Here is a 15,449-nt window from a genome sequence, read left to right as displayed (position 1 = left end):
TAATAGGAAACGCTGAAGATAACTTATCTGTTTTATTTTGGAAAATGAAAATGAAATCACTAAATGATTCTTACTGTGAAAGTTAATCCACTGAAATGTTGCATATGGTCAGTCTCAACGTAAGAGACTCAACACAACAGTCCCAACACAAAGTAACAACAGATGTAACAGATCTGGGAAATCTGTTAGACAGACAGCATATACAGGAAACATGGAATTATGAAATTCCACTTCGTCACTTTTTTTTCTTTAGAAAATCTTGCTCTTATGGTCACACAACTCACTGATCAATTAAATACATAATAATAACACTGTGCTGAGTTGGGCTAACTTTAGCTCTCATTGTGGGAGGACTGCAGTAAGAGAGCTGTAGCATCCTTAAACACGCACATGGGTGGGTGCTTTTATTGTCGTCCATTTCACCCCATAGCTGTTCAGATGAAAGATATCTTTAGTGGACTAGTAGTCAGTTTATTCCTGGATGATAACTACTTAAGATGGCTTTATAAAGCCATTGATTCTAACAGTTTCAGTTTTTGATAGAGATGACAAAATTAAAAATGTATGAAATACAACCAGGGCTCAACATTATAACTGGCCTGCACACACTATTTAAGGACTCCGGGCCAGCTCATTGGCACGCTCCACTGACACCCTCAGGCCAGTTAAAATATGGACAATAAAAACAAACCAGAAGTTAATTTCACGTTATTGTCCTGTGATCTTGTTGTTTTGCTAATGATTTTTTGTATGACCATCTTTGTTATTTACTGCTGCAACATCAACATTTCATAAGTACCTGTGTGCCTGTGTGTAATAGTTGAAAGGCAGCCGCCGCCTGCACTATAACTGCATCATGCCGGTCAATGCCAACATACAGAGACAAGTAGATGAAGTATAGAAACGACAGCGTTGTTTTGCAAGCGAGGTGTTACAGCAAGATGCTCACATAGTGTAGGAGTGGCTTGCTGTCTTTTCTGATGTGTACATTAATCTGGAGATTGTAGCTATGGTAGCACAATCACAATGCAGGATTGGACAGTTTACCAACCATACTGTCTTAGACTTAGACTTAGACTTAGACTTGTCTGCTGACTATAGTAGGCAAGCAGAACGTGCATAATAATTATTCTCGTAAGCATTTGTTTATTATAGGGATTCTCCACTCTTAAAGGTTTAGAGAGTAGGGCAAAAATTATAGGGCCAAAAAAGTAAGTAATAACTGAAATCAATGAAATAATATAAATAGCCAAATAAAATTAATAAAGAGTTAAATAAATTAGTTTTGTACGAGATCATTTAATTTTCTTCATTAAGAGTTTTTTTTTTTCTTTTACTGTTATTTGCAGAATTAAAAATAATGTTTCAGTGGCCCTACCATTGTGGCCAGTGGTTACAATGGGCCAGTGATCTTGAAAAGATATAGCTTATTGTCATCCCCTGACAACAAAGCACAAATCACATAAAATGTTTAACCAAGAATATATGTAAAAAAAAAAAAAAGAAAAAAAAAGAGGTCAGAATATTTGTTTATCCTTGTGTATTGCACACAAATAATAATCTGTGTATATGGTGAATATACACAGATTCATATTTCTGTGCTATGAGAACCTGCAAGCGTGTTATTTCCTGGTCATTTCCAGTTTTTTTTTCTCTCCCTATGGAAATTTTGATTCATGACATCACAAGTTCCAGTCAGGGTGGTTTTAGGTTATAAGTGTCACACTAATCATGATCTGCTTTTCCATGAATTAAAAAATATGACCCAAAAGTTCTAAAATTTACAACAGAGGGCTCAGTTAAAAGAACACATGATGGTCTCTGTCTTGACATGTGCAGGTTTATGGTAGGCCAGGCTGTAAACTTTAGATGATACACATCTGTCTCACTGCAGGCTGAATAGTTTTTTCGAAAGGAAAGTACAGGAGAGGGGGGAGCAGGTCCTCCCCCTTACTACTGTTACTCCTGCCTCTGTCTGATAAGACAACAGGACCTCAGTTTGATCTACAAGGGAATCAGGATGTTGTATGAAAACTGCATTGAAATTTGTGAGATCCTGAGACCTGCTCTATATGTACAGTGCCTCGAGATAACTTCTGTTGTGAACTGGCGCTATATAAATAAAATTTGACTTGACTTGACTTGACTTTTTCATTAGTATAGTGACTAACTCCATATCTGTAAGTCAACACAAATTGTTTTCTTTAGATTCTTTAGATAACAATGACATTTTTACATACAGTATAAAGATGTTTTTTGGTGTTAGAGGACTCAAATGAACTTTTTCTAACCATTTTTGAAGGCATGCAAGTTTTTAATGTATTTTTGCTCTTGTAGACAGCCAATGATTACTGTTAATTTGTTGAATTAATTAAAGTAAATTCTATTTGTATAGCACTGTATTACAACAAAATTTACTCAAGGCACTTTTCTTATACTCTTTATATTAATATTTTTATAAAGAGAAACCTGACAACTCCTAGGCAACAATGACAAGGAAAAACTTCCTTTTAAGAGACAGAAACCTTCCTAGACCAGTTGGGAGAGGGCGGGGGCTGCCCCCACCTCATTATCATTAATAATAATAATAATAATGATAATAATAATAATAATAATAATAATGTTTAAAGCTGCAAGCAGCATTGAACGGGCCCTCGCACCCCACGCCCGCTGGGGGACTGGCAGACTGGCAGGTTAATGCCTATTAATATATATGTGAGTTACAACAACGTCCTGTTTCTTGGCAAAGCTTCAAAATTCGCCACACCACCATGGCAAGGGTGTTTAATGAAAACTCACAATCTTCACAATAAAATATAATTACGGTATAGTCTTAGTCCTTGTCTGATCACATTTGAGGTGAATCTTATCAACCCACTTAGAGAACATGATGGTATGAAACGTAATTTCTTGTTACCAATAGGTGGCGCTATGAGTATGGCTGAATGTTGGCATGTTGGTGTGTTCCGGCCAGGCCTCTTCAAACATGTGAAATTGATCCCTTCATTCCTTATCCTTCATCCCTTGACCCTCATCCCTCAGCCCTCATCCCTTCATCCCTCAGCCCTCATCCCTTCATCCCTCCACCCTCATCCCTCATTCCTCTTCCTGCATCCCTTGTTCCTCCATCCTCTTCGTCCCTCAACCCTTACCCTCATCCCTCCATCCCTTCAGCCTTCAACCCTCCCTTCAAAACCTCAGTCCATCCCTCCTACATTATCATGGCTCACCTCCTTCCATACCATGTAAAAAAAAATCATGTTAACCCATATCTTTATTGGCGTGGTCTTTGTTAGTGAAATGCATTGTGACACTGAAAGCTGTGTCCTGAAGTAATCCTTTACACTTCTGTGTATGATCACACTGTGCGCCATACAAAATAACACTGGTAAAAGACGACTTAAAGTGAATACGTTTGGACTACAACTTAGTGACCACCAATCGGCTGACTGAGTGACTATAGCAAGTCGACTCCTCTAATACTCTTATTCCTCATGTATAATTGCTTTCTCTGAGTTAATATTTTTAAGACTAATCATCTGTAAAACACTCATAGTTACACTAATACTTGATCCATTCAAAAAGAATATTGGTTTTAATGAATGGAAATGTAATTGTACTTGGGGAAAAATATTGCCTTATATTAAACTGTAGTCTTTACATTTGAACATTAGTTTACAATAAGGAAAACACTGTAAGAAACTTGGTTTTGTGACAACAAAAGATTTGAGATAAAAGATTTTATCTTTGCAGCTTATACTAAGAGGAAATAAATAAGAATTCTAAGATCTTAGTTTGTTTTCATTCTTTCTCCATATATCCTTAGATGTATCATGAGTGTATTGAACCATGAGCCCTGTATCGAGTATCAAACTGAATCGTGAGTTGATTGAATCGTTACACACCTAGTAACTTACCTAATACTGATGTTACTATATGTCAAATCACCTGCTGTCTTTAATCTTCACCAATTAAAAAGATCACCTTTGCACAGTTGGTGGATTAGTCCACAGAACCACTTATAATAATAGTAATGTCAGCCCTGTGATAGACCGGTGATCTGTCCAGGGTATATCCTGCTTCTTGCCCAATGTAAGCTGGGATTAGCTCCAGATCCCCTCTGCGAGCTTAACACAATTTAAACCTTGAGGTTCACTGACCCATGGTAATCGAGAAGACAACACACCTCTTGATTAATTATTTTCTTCTTACAGTTTAGATAACATCACTTATCTATCGGTTCAGGGCAGGTGACATCCTGAATATTAAATTATTAGATACACTGGCATAATGACTAAAAACACTAATATTGTTTTTCTTTTTTTGTCCAGATTACAGCCTTCCTGAAGCCAAGGGCTTCATCCTTACCCATGGTTTCAGTTCCAGATCGACGATACACACACCCAGCCGTATCATGGCTGTAAGTAACGCCTGCCAGTACTGCATTACACCATAACACATGCAAGAGAACATTTTGGTGGTCAATGGTCTGGCACAGAGGTGCAAAAATACTGTAATTTTGGACAAGTTTACTGTAGCTTAGGTCTAAGAATAACAAAGGTTGTCAATTTACAGTCACTTATATGTATCGTCAGTTCTTTGACATCACTACAGAAATTGGTGGTTTGTTTTGGTATTTTATACTATGCACACTGAGGTTTACAAAATGGTTCTGTAACAATTCACTGTCGTCTTCCTTGTGGAGTTTTATCTTGCAGTCCAAATATACATAGGTGATCTGGTTTGGAGATGGTTAACACCCAGGATAGCAGTGGTTGTTGTAAATACCATCCAACAATTTACAGGCAGACTTCCTGTTTTAAATTTTGACCTACTGCACTGAATTGTGGGTGCAAAGTTTTCCTGTGCAATGAAGGATGTTTAGCAACATTGCAGGTGTACTCACTTTCAGTTTTACCCTGAAATACAATGATTTAGATAATCTTGATAGAGTGTTGGCTTATTTAAGTGAGACTGTTTATTTTTCATGTCAAGTGCTACACAGATTTCAGTGTGTTCCAAGATCTCAAAACTCAGCCAAAACTATAAAAATACTACAACCAAAGTAATAAATTAAAACTGTTAACTATAGTTGAAGTACAGTACACTGAAAGTACAGTGGTCTAAAGCATTATTTTTTGTCTTTAAATGACTAGGGCAGTGGTTCATTCCTTGGCTGGAAACCGGTGTGCCAGACACACACACAGACACTTGAGAGTAATGTGCAATTGTGCTTGAATACTGTTTCCTCTCTGGTCTAATTGTCTCTCTGTCATTGAGAAAGAAAATTAAAGCCCCACACTGCTGACCAAATTCAGAACAATGTAAAGACAGAAGAAAAATGTAAACAGGACATTAACCTGTTGCTTTTAGTTGGCCAGTCTAACAATACAAAGAATGCAGTGACCTTCCTGCAGTTTACTGTAACCAGGAGAGAAGGAAGAGCTGCTGCATGTGGAAACTCTTACATGATCCTTTGCTGTCCAGGACAGTTAAACTTGCCTCAAACACAGTTTCTTGTAAAACTGTGAAAAGAAGACACTAACAATTTTTTTCTCTTTGTATGTTCTGTAAGAGCTTCCATATACCACATTTTTCTGAAAATTTGCCTCTTCATATCAGAAATGCAGGAAAAGAGTAGTTATCTCTGCCTATTGCACTGTATCTGTACCTTTTTTGTCTCTCCACCCTTTAGGTTCCTACAGTGCCCCTTCACTACTCTCGCTCTGCCATGGAAGGAAGTTCCAAGGTGAGCCATAAAGGAACCAGCATGGTAGAGAGCAACTTCCAGACCTTCCAGTCACATAGCAGAAGCAGGCGCTCTAAGTCATTGTGCCAGGCTGACCAGGAGGGGTTTCCTGTCACTGTTCTGGTTCCTTCAGAGAATACCTCCTACCCAAACACTGTGCCTCCTTCAGGCACCCTCAGGCGCAGCCTCAGTGGAATTCTGGCCCAGGAAAGAGGCTACTGGCAGGAGGAGGAGCTGCCATATCAGTACACCTACAAAGGCCCCTCCCACCGCACTATCAGCCGTATCACAAACCGACAGCAGCACTACCAACAGCAGAGCTCTGCCTTGGACAAGGAAGGCTGGCTGGGGACTGGTAGGGGGGTCCCCATGGCAGGGGACAGCTGGGGAACACAGTGGCAGCAGCATGTGTCTAAAGCCAACCATGCCATGGGGACAGGGCAGTACCAAGCTTCCCTTAATCGGGCTTCCTCACTACGCAGTCTGAAGAGTGTTGGGAAAGGCGTGGATGTCTTGGATGGAGCATCAATACACAGCAATGACCCACTGGGAGAGTGAGACATATTATTCATTAATTTATCTAAAACATTTATTCTACCAGTGGCTTGGATCAGATTTATGTGTAGCTTTGTTAGAGAGTCTAAGCTAAAAATAAAGCTCATCTGAGTCCTTATGTGAAAGTGGTCTCAGACTTCTGGACCCCACTGAAAATTAATTACTCATTAGTGTATATTGCCTCATAAGGCTGAAGAGGTAAATAGTAAAGGAGTGTAGCATCATTATTACGTGTAAGTGTGTCAGATGGAAATTTGTAAATGAATGGAAAGAATAATCAACTGATTAATCAATAATGAAAATAATAATTAGCTGCAGCTTATTAATTATTAATAATACCCACTGTTACATGTTATATGTGTGTGTGTGTGTGCAGGATGCAGGGTCTGGACATGGCTACAGCTGTCAGATATCTGTCTAAATCAGACACTGCCTTGCAAATTCTGGGAGCTGCCTACATACAACACCAATGTTACCATAGCAAAGATGCCAAAAACCAGGTAACACACTTCCTTGTGGTTGTGTTTGGCTATATTTCCAATATTTGTTGTATATATTTATTTATGTATTTGATCATATACATATATGTTCATTTTGTTATTGATAAAATAAAACAAAGAGTGACACAGGGTAGCACAGGCTACAGCAGGGTACAGCACAGACAAACATACAGAAAGTAAAGCAGTAAAGCTTCAAGTTACAGTGATGCATGTGATGAGACTGAGGTCAGATCTGTTCAAATTACTGTGGAGATTAACATCTTACCACACATACAGAGGCACTGCATTTAAAGAACTACATGGAAACAAATATCTGCTTAGTTATTAAAAAATCTAAATTATCACGTTTGGAAGGACATTAACAGCAACAAAAGAAAACATTAGATAGTAGGTCCATTTATCCAAGCAATAGATAAATCTTTATTTTGACAAATTATCTTGTAATTATGGTTTGAATAAAACACTACAAGATTCCCACATTAAAGAGAAATTTAACTGTGCAACAGTATTCTTTGAATTCCTATTTTTAGATTCATTATCATCTAAACTTTGACAAAACTGAGTAGACATTACAGTAATATTTTGTACAGTATATTTTGTCAGTAGATTAATGCCCATAAACTAAAGTCATATGAAGTCATTATCTTAAATCCTGTCAAACAACTTCTATTATCCAAACATCCATTAGGAACATGTTTGGAACTAAACATTGCACCCTCTGTTAACTAGAGCAATTCAACCAGCAGAAAAAGCAAACTCAGCTTTTGTGGGCTGTGTCTGCAGGTGTGACAATATGCTAAAGCATGACAATACAGTATTAACTACATGTACCACAGGAACTTTTGTACCAAAAAGCTGCATTTCAAAGTTCATGAACTATTAGCAAAAACAGAAACATGACTTAAACAACTCATCAAACAGTGGTGCTATCAGTATTATGCTTCAGTATGTATAGCATTTCCCCCTCTTGCTTTGAGTAGTAATAATGATAAGCAAGAAGTGTGAAGAGAGTAGAAAATAGGTAGGATAGTAGTAGCTGTGTTTTGCACATTTGGTGCAAACACAACAACTAAAAAGCAAGCTTACAACAGTTGTACAGTACAGGAAGCTCCAGCAGGAAACAGGCAGGGTGGGTCAGCAATGTCCACCTTCCTTTTTTGTTTCTCACTATTAGTTTGTTTTTTTTCCCCTTCCTGTTCTGCTCATATTCCATCACATTTTTAGGTTGGCATTGCTTTAATACCCAAGCCAAGAGGAGGGACCTGGCCCATTACAGGTCTTGTAAGCAGGCCTAAGCCTTCCATGTACTGGTTTAATGTCTCATTTGAATGCTACTTCCTGTATTACCTAATACCTGTACCAGTACTGCAGTACCTCAAAAATAATGTCATAAATAGTTTTCATTTATCAATTAACTGTATAATAAGTGAAATAAACAGAAAACCCTTAATCAAATCACTATTTGGTGTCTCCACCCTTTTAAAATAGTCAGTAATAGTCACGTACAGGGTACACGTACACCTACACACGTGCACAGTTTTTCAAGGTACTTGGTAGGCAGATTATTCAAAGTGTCTTGGAGAACTTGCCAGAGTTCTTCTGTGTCTCTGTCTTTCTTTTGTGTAATACCAGACTGACATGATGATGTTAAAATCAGGGCTCTGATCTCAAATCAGTCAGAGGCAGATGAGGGCCATGCCATCTAATGCAGAACTCCTTGTTCCCCTGATCACTGGATATAGTTCTTTATAACTGGCTGTATGTTTGGGGTTTGTTGTCATGCTGCAGAGTGAATTCAGAACTGATCAGACACCTCTTGAATAGTCTTGCATGATCATTAAGAATCTCAACATCTAAAGTGCCAAAAAATTGCACAGCACTGCACTTCACCTGCCAAAAAAGGCTTGCAGTGATTCCAAATGGACAGAATATATTCTGCCCCTCTCTTCAAGTTGTGTATATTAATTTACTGATTTACCTTTTAGGTGGAGTTTAAAGTGAACTGATATGAACAGATTTAGTACATATAATATATATATCAGGAGAGACTTAGAACAAAAGCATGCACAAATCTGGAGTACAATGGAATTTTATTGTGCACAGGAGAAATAGAGTTTTGAAAGTAGAGGAAGGAAGGAAGCAGATCAACATGGTAAGCATTCAAATTTAAGTAGTGCTTCTGATATATAGGAAACTAGGAACTAGTTTCTAGGAAATATATAGGAAGGAGTGGTAGCAATGCTGGAAAGAGAGGCCAGCTATTAGGGATTAAGGCTCTAGTGAAAATAAAGTGGTCAAAGGTCATGAAAGTGGGGAATGCTACATGATCTGTGCAAGTGATGCTCAAGGTGATTGTGAAAGGTGGTGACTGAATGATAGCTTAGCAATAATGGGAAATGTTCATAAAACTCAGATGACGTGTGCATGGGGATGGTCTTCCTGACTGAAGTATCATTTCAATCGGGACAGTGTAATAGGAGAACAAAAGAGTCTGAGAAAGAAGAGAACTGAAAAGGAATAAATTGATCGTGCACAGAATAATAGACTTGAGCACAGGAAGAAGATTTCAGCAGAGAGCAGTAAGGCGTGGCCTGTACCTTTGTTGCGCAGAGGAACCATCCCCCCCAAAAGAAAGGTGTATTGTACCTGATGAGCAGCCTAAATCAGACAAAAGGAGGCAAAAGGGGGAGTACCATCAAGCAGGGGAATGCAACAGTGATGCAGAGGAAAATGCAATTTCGGGGAGAAGGCCATAATGTGGGAATGCAACAGGGATGCGGGAAATGAGGGTATACAGCAGTGTTGCTGGAGAATTGCAGGGAGGAGGCCCTAATGCGGGGAATGCAAGAGTGATGCGGGAGAGGCCTTAATGCGGGGAATGCAGGAGTGATGCGGGAGAATTGCAGGGATGGCCATTATGTTTTCCAGCCCACATCACATTAGCAAACGTTTCACCCCGTATATGTACAAAACTTTGCAAGCAATATTAAAGTTTTCAGTGGCAGTGTTCCACTCGTTCCACAGCGTTTCTCAGTCAATCTCATGTTTGCGGGGCTTCACAAGTAGTTGTCTTTGTTTAATTCGTGGTAGTTTGATCCCTCTGCCTCAGTTGCCCTTTTCTATCACCAGCACCTCAGCCTGAGTAAAAATGTTGACAGCAAAGGCAAAAGGTAAAGTTGTTTCAGCATGCCTATGCTACAATACCTAATAAATAATAAATAATAATAATAAAATAAAAAAATAAAATAAATAAATACAGTTGGCCTTCTGATTCTTCTCCCCAAGCTTATTATCAACATGCGTCATATTGCAACATAAGTCCCAAATTTGCATGAAAAATTAGTTTCAGCCACAAAGAGCACATAAATATATTTATATATTCAAAAAAAAGAAAAAAAGGGCAACTCCATCTGTAGGTTATTTTTGGGGGCGGGGGGGGGGGGGGGATTTCCAGGGCCGTGGATGCAGTAATGGGCAGGTGGGTCACTTAAATCATATGATTTTGCTTGGATCATCTAAGAAATGTTTCATGTTTCACTAATATTTCCCCTGAAACCTGTCCAGATACAGAGAGGATCTTTATCTCCATTCAGTTCACTCTCACAGCGTATTTTATAATAGGTGCTGCAAACCCAGCCACAATCCAAAGAATTTCAGCCTCTCTCTAGCTACTGGGCTGCTGGTCCTTTTCAGGTGTGGTTCCTACATATGGCCAGATTTTGCCTCAGTTCTAGCTGCTCAGCGTTCTCCAAACTTCATGTAAGTCATGCATATACTGGTGGTGGTGTTACAAACTCATGATTTCTGCTCATGTTTTCATTTTCTCTGCATCATTACTGGCAATTCCCCTGCTTTAATGGCTAGTGATTCCCTCTGCTCCAGGTAACAGACGCCCTATCACACTCCAAGTTCTGCATCTATGCTGCTTAGAGGGGGTCTTTTTTTTTTTTCTCTTACATTGACTTGCTCTATGCAGCGTATTCCTTTTAGCATTCTATGGCCTCTTAGAATTCATAAATTCACTAGTTCTTTCAGCCCCGGGTGCTTTTCTATATTATTGTTCACATAGATGCCCCTTTTGTCCTTTCAAGGCTGACCTCTTTTATGCACATTCTCCCCTGTTTTAACCTGTCAAGCATAGTTTAATCATCACTTTTAAAGGTTCTTCACAAGTGTAATCTATCTCCTCAGCATATTCAGTTTATTCATTTAGAATGAGTATTGTCACCTCAGTTTCAATGCAAGGGATCTCATCTGCCTCTCTTCAACAATGGGCCTCTGCTCCTCCTGCGCCTACTCCTCTCATACGTCCAGACGCTAGCTTTGTAGGCCAATTACATGTAAGTCTTGCATATACTGGTGGTGGTGGTGTCACAAACATTCTCTCTGGTCCATTGCATGCTCCTTGTATCACTGTTGCATTTCCCCCATCATGGCCTTCTCCCTGCATTATCACATCTTCCTGCATCCTGGTTGCATTTCCTGCCTTATGGCCTTCTCCCTGCATTTCTTCCACATCACTCCTGCATTCCCTGCAAAATCACCATCCCTGCATTTCTCCCGCATCATTCCTGCATTCTCCGCAGTCCGTGTGGAAGAAGAATGCAGACTAAAATTATTGCTTTTTTGAGGAGCGGCAGATTCCCTGGTTTATAAATGTTGCGCTTGTCTCAGGTCTCTTCAAGTAAGTGGGGGTATCTTGGTAAAGTATATGATGTGTGTTGTTCTCTGTCCTCTCTCTTTCAGGTCCGTGTGCTACATGGCATTCCAGCTTTGGTTCAGCTTTTCACTAGTGACAATCAAGAAGTACAGCATTATGCCACTGGGGCCACACGTAACCTTATCTATGAGAATGTTGACAACAAGGTGGCACTCATAGAAGCTGGTGGAGTGATGCACCTTGTCAGCATCCTGGGCGAACATGATGAGGAGCTTCAAAAGACCATCACAGGTAGTAATGGTCTTAATTTAAGACTGGTTTGAATCCTTGATATTTATTAATCTGTAATTCAGTTATATAACCTAGGTATTATTACTGACTAATCATTATCTGCTAGTTTGACCTAGTTATGCAGATAACAGAATAAAATCCTGTTGTGGCTGCAGGTGTCCTATGGAATCTGTCCTCCAGAGACAACCTAAAGGAGAAACTGTCCAAAGAAGCTTTAGCGGAGCTGACAGAAAAAGTATTGATTCCTCTGTGCAGCCGAATTCCATTATGCCCATCTGAGAGAGACATCTTCTACAACACCACTGGATGCCTCAGGTGACACCATAGAAGACCCTACTCAAACTGTAAATTTTGCCTAACATTGGTTTTAATATAACACGTTAATGTGTGAATGTCATGGCACAGCTGAAGCTATTAGAATAGTTTAATTAGTACTATACAGAAAGTACAGCTGAGGCTAGTATAAAAGTGGAACGATGGTGTTAAAAAAGATTACATTTTGACCTGATGATGGTGCTAGATCAAAAATTAGAGAATCACCTACATTATTTAAAATCTTTGTGAAGTCTGAGATGTACTACTAAATGCAGAGTGCTGAACTAGTCATGTTTTTCACTGGTCTTTGGTGGCAGGTGATGTGTCCGATATACACAAGGAAACAGGACAGACATGGGTGTTCCCTCAGTAGATTTGCATTTTAAGATTTACTTCTAAAAACAACCTAACGCAGAAACGCTCTTGATAATTTGTATTTAAGGTATTTCTTTAAATAAATACAGTACAGTAGCCATGAACATTTATTGCTATAGCTATGGAGATGCCAGCTGCAGGCCCAAACCAGAGTTAAAAATTGATGTGTCTTCTAGTAAAGAAACTCTAGCATGATTTATTTAACCAGTTCTTGATGAGTTTTTCAACAGAAGTAGAATTGCATTTAAGTGCAGAAATCTTAAAAAAAAAAAAAAAAAACAACAACTTATAAACTTAAATGGCCCCATTGAAAGTACTTAGAGGAGCTTAATAAAGTTTGTGGTAAAATCACTCAAAAAGCAAACAAAAAGCAAAGATTCATTTTTATAAGACTGCTTTAATGCATGGCATTCTGTTGGCATAGCCTGTATTTAAATGTCTCCATTTGTGTGTTTGTCCGTGTATGGGTGGATAGGAACTTGAGCTCAGTAAATGAGAGGACAAGACAGAAAATGAGAGATATGCAAGGTCTGGTGGACTCTCTGGTGTCCTACATTCAACAAGAAGAGAGGGCTGATGACAAGGTAACTCTGACCATATTAGCCTGTGACATTATTATCCACTGTAAATAACACTGTCTGATTTGAAAATCACTACATCCATTCTGGCTATAGTACACTACATAGCCCTTTAAAGTGTCAGTAGGGTTGGAGATGAGAGAACAGGAAATCTTAGGTGAAACAAAATGACACACTTCACAGCATAACACTTGTAGTCTAGTTTTAGTTTATATAAAATGTGTGTGTGTGTGTGTTTCTTGATTGGAAATGACACAGGCGTCTCCCTGAAGATAATAAGACGATGTACAAGAGGCATCATTGTGGAAAAAAAATATTTCTCAGCTTTTATTTACATTTGAACAAAAAGTGGCATGTCCAAAATTATTCATACCCTTCTCAATAATCAATACAAAAGCCTTTATTGACTATTACAGCAATCAAACGCTTCCTATAATTGCCGACCAGCTTTTTGCATCTCTCCACTTGTATTTTTGCCCATTCATCTTTAGCGATGAGCTCCAACTCTTTCAGGTTGGAGGGTCTCCTTGCCATCACCCTGATCTTAAGCTCCCTCCACAGATTCACAATTGGATTCAAGTCAGGACTCTGGCTGGGCCACTGCAAAACGTTAATGTTTTTGTCCGCTAACCATTTCTTCACCACTTTTTCTGTGTGTTTTGGGTTGTTGTCATGCTGAAATGTCCACTGGTGCCCAAGGCCAAGTTTTTCTGCAGACTGCTTTATGTTGTTGTTGAGAATCTTGAGGTATTGGTCTTTTTTCATGGTGTTTACTGTGATTAGGTTCCCTGGTCCATTGGCTGAAAAACACCCCCAAAGCATTAGGTTCCCACCACCATGTTTGACAGTGGGGATGGTGTTCTTAGGGTTGAAGGCTTCTCCTTTTTTTTTTTACGCCAAATGAAGGATACATCATTGTGGCCAAACAATTCAATTCTTGTTTCATCTGACCATAAAACAGAAGACCAGTCTTCTTCTTTGTCCAGATGAGCATTTGCAAAGGCCAAGCAGGATTTTATGTGCCTTATCTGCAGAGGTGGCATCCTCCTTGGTCTGCGTCCGTGGAACCCAGCAGTGTGCAGTGTCCGTTGGACTGTCTGCCTTGAGATGTTGCCACCAGCAGAACCCAGATTCACCAGGATGGCCTTGGGGGTGATCCTTGGATTCTTTTTCACCTTGCTCACTATCCTTCTGGCCAGCACAGGTGTCACTTTTGGCTTCCGACCACATCCTCTGATTTTCCACAGTGTGGAACGTCTTGTATTTTTTAATAATACTTTGTACTGTAGCCACTGGAACTTGAAAACATTTAGATATGGCCTTATAGCCCTTTCCTGACTTGTGAGCAGCCACAATGTTCAGCCGCAGGTCCTCAGTAAGCTCCTTTGTCTTAGCCATGACTGTCCACAAACCAACTGCAGAGAGCTGCTGTTTTTCACCTCTGAATTGATTAAAACAGCTGTTCCCAATGAATCAGCGTAATTAGGATGCTTTACAACAGCTTGGACTATTTGTCTAATGCAATTTATCTATTATATTAATGCGGTGCAGTGAGAAGTGACTTCCTGCTGCACCACTGTTCTTACCACACCTGTCAACAAAGTTGGTAATGACCTCCCTGTACTCCTGTCGTCAGAAGGGTTCTACTAAATTACAAAACCACACTGGAGGGAGTGGTCCAAGATCAAAACCTTTTTACTTCAATACTTTTACTTTGGTTTATTGTTGTTGATCTTTCAACTCTAAAACAACAAAACAAACAATTGCATTTTTGTTCATTATGAAGTCAGTTTTGTCCACTGTTGTATCACGGGATCAGCTAAAATGATGTCAGGGCATCAATCACCATCATGAATCATTATAAGCTATGTTTCTATGGTGAAAGAGGGAAGCATGAATTTTTACCCAGTTGGGCAGTTGACATGTTTCTGCATCATCCACTCTATCTTTTTTAATGTTTAGGGTTTGGAGAACTCATTGTGTGTGATGAGGAATCTTTCCTACCAACTGTACATGGAGCTTCCTCCCTCAGTCCGACTCCGTCTGGATGGCCCAACAAGAGATTATGCCTCCAGGGACAGTGCGACCATCGGCTGCTTTACTACGTATAGCAAAAAAACCCCAGAGGTAAAATTCATCCTACTCATAAAATTGCACACCTGTCACCAGATATTAAATTAATTACCCAGTACTGTATGTCCAAATTAATTAATTCCAGGATAGTCAAACATCCTCCAAAGTTGCAATAATTAATATTTTTATATTAAGACAGGAACAAATGATTATGTGTAGTGTGAGGGACATCTTGAAGTGACTAACCAACAACTATTCAACACTCTTTATTATCAGTTTATTTTACATTCAACAGTTGGCCTCATTGCTGTCAGACTCCTGATGGGTACCTGAAAGGTAGACCATAGCCCTAT

At 39.3% G+C, this 15,449-nt stretch overlaps 1 protein-coding gene across 11 annotated transcripts in view; it reads left to right on the top strand.

Annotated features, from left to right (window-relative positions):
- Nucleotides 1-15,449, top strand: part of LOC108880524 (plakophilin-3) — a 31,897-nt gene that overhangs the window by 2,944 nt on the left and 13,504 nt on the right. For 9 of the 11 annotated variants that reach the window (XR_001960496.2, XR_001960497.2, XR_007812688.1 and 6 more), the window contains exons 2-9: nt 4,332-4,420; nt 5,696-6,303; nt 6,681-6,804; nt 10,426-10,563; nt 11,551-11,755; nt 11,911-12,070; nt 12,921-13,029; nt 14,986-15,150. Coding sequence is in view for 7 of the 11 variants with exons in the window: in XM_051069433.1 (XP_050925390.1) it covers nt 4,332-4,420; nt 5,696-6,303; nt 6,681-6,804; nt 10,426-10,563; nt 11,551-11,755; nt 11,911-12,070; nt 12,921-13,029; nt 14,986-15,150 (1,598 nt within the window). In the remaining 4 variants the exon portion in view is untranslated. The remainder of the gene's footprint in view (nt 1-4,331; nt 4,421-5,695; nt 6,304-6,680; nt 6,805-10,425; nt 10,564-11,550; nt 11,756-11,910; nt 12,071-12,920; nt 13,030-14,985; nt 15,151-15,449) is intronic. The other 2 variants (XM_051069431.1, XM_018672085.2) reach the window with 1 other exon arrangement.

Source organism: Lates calcarifer, unplaced genomic scaffold, assembly GCF_001640805.2.
Source record: "Lates calcarifer isolate ASB-BC8 unplaced genomic scaffold, TLL_Latcal_v3 _unitig_950_quiver_259, whole genome shotgun sequence".
Taxonomy (NCBI): Eukaryota; Metazoa; Chordata; class Actinopteri; family Centropomidae; genus Lates; species Lates calcarifer.
Note: the sequence above shows the minus strand (reverse complement) of the source record. Positions and strands in the feature narration are given on the sequence as shown.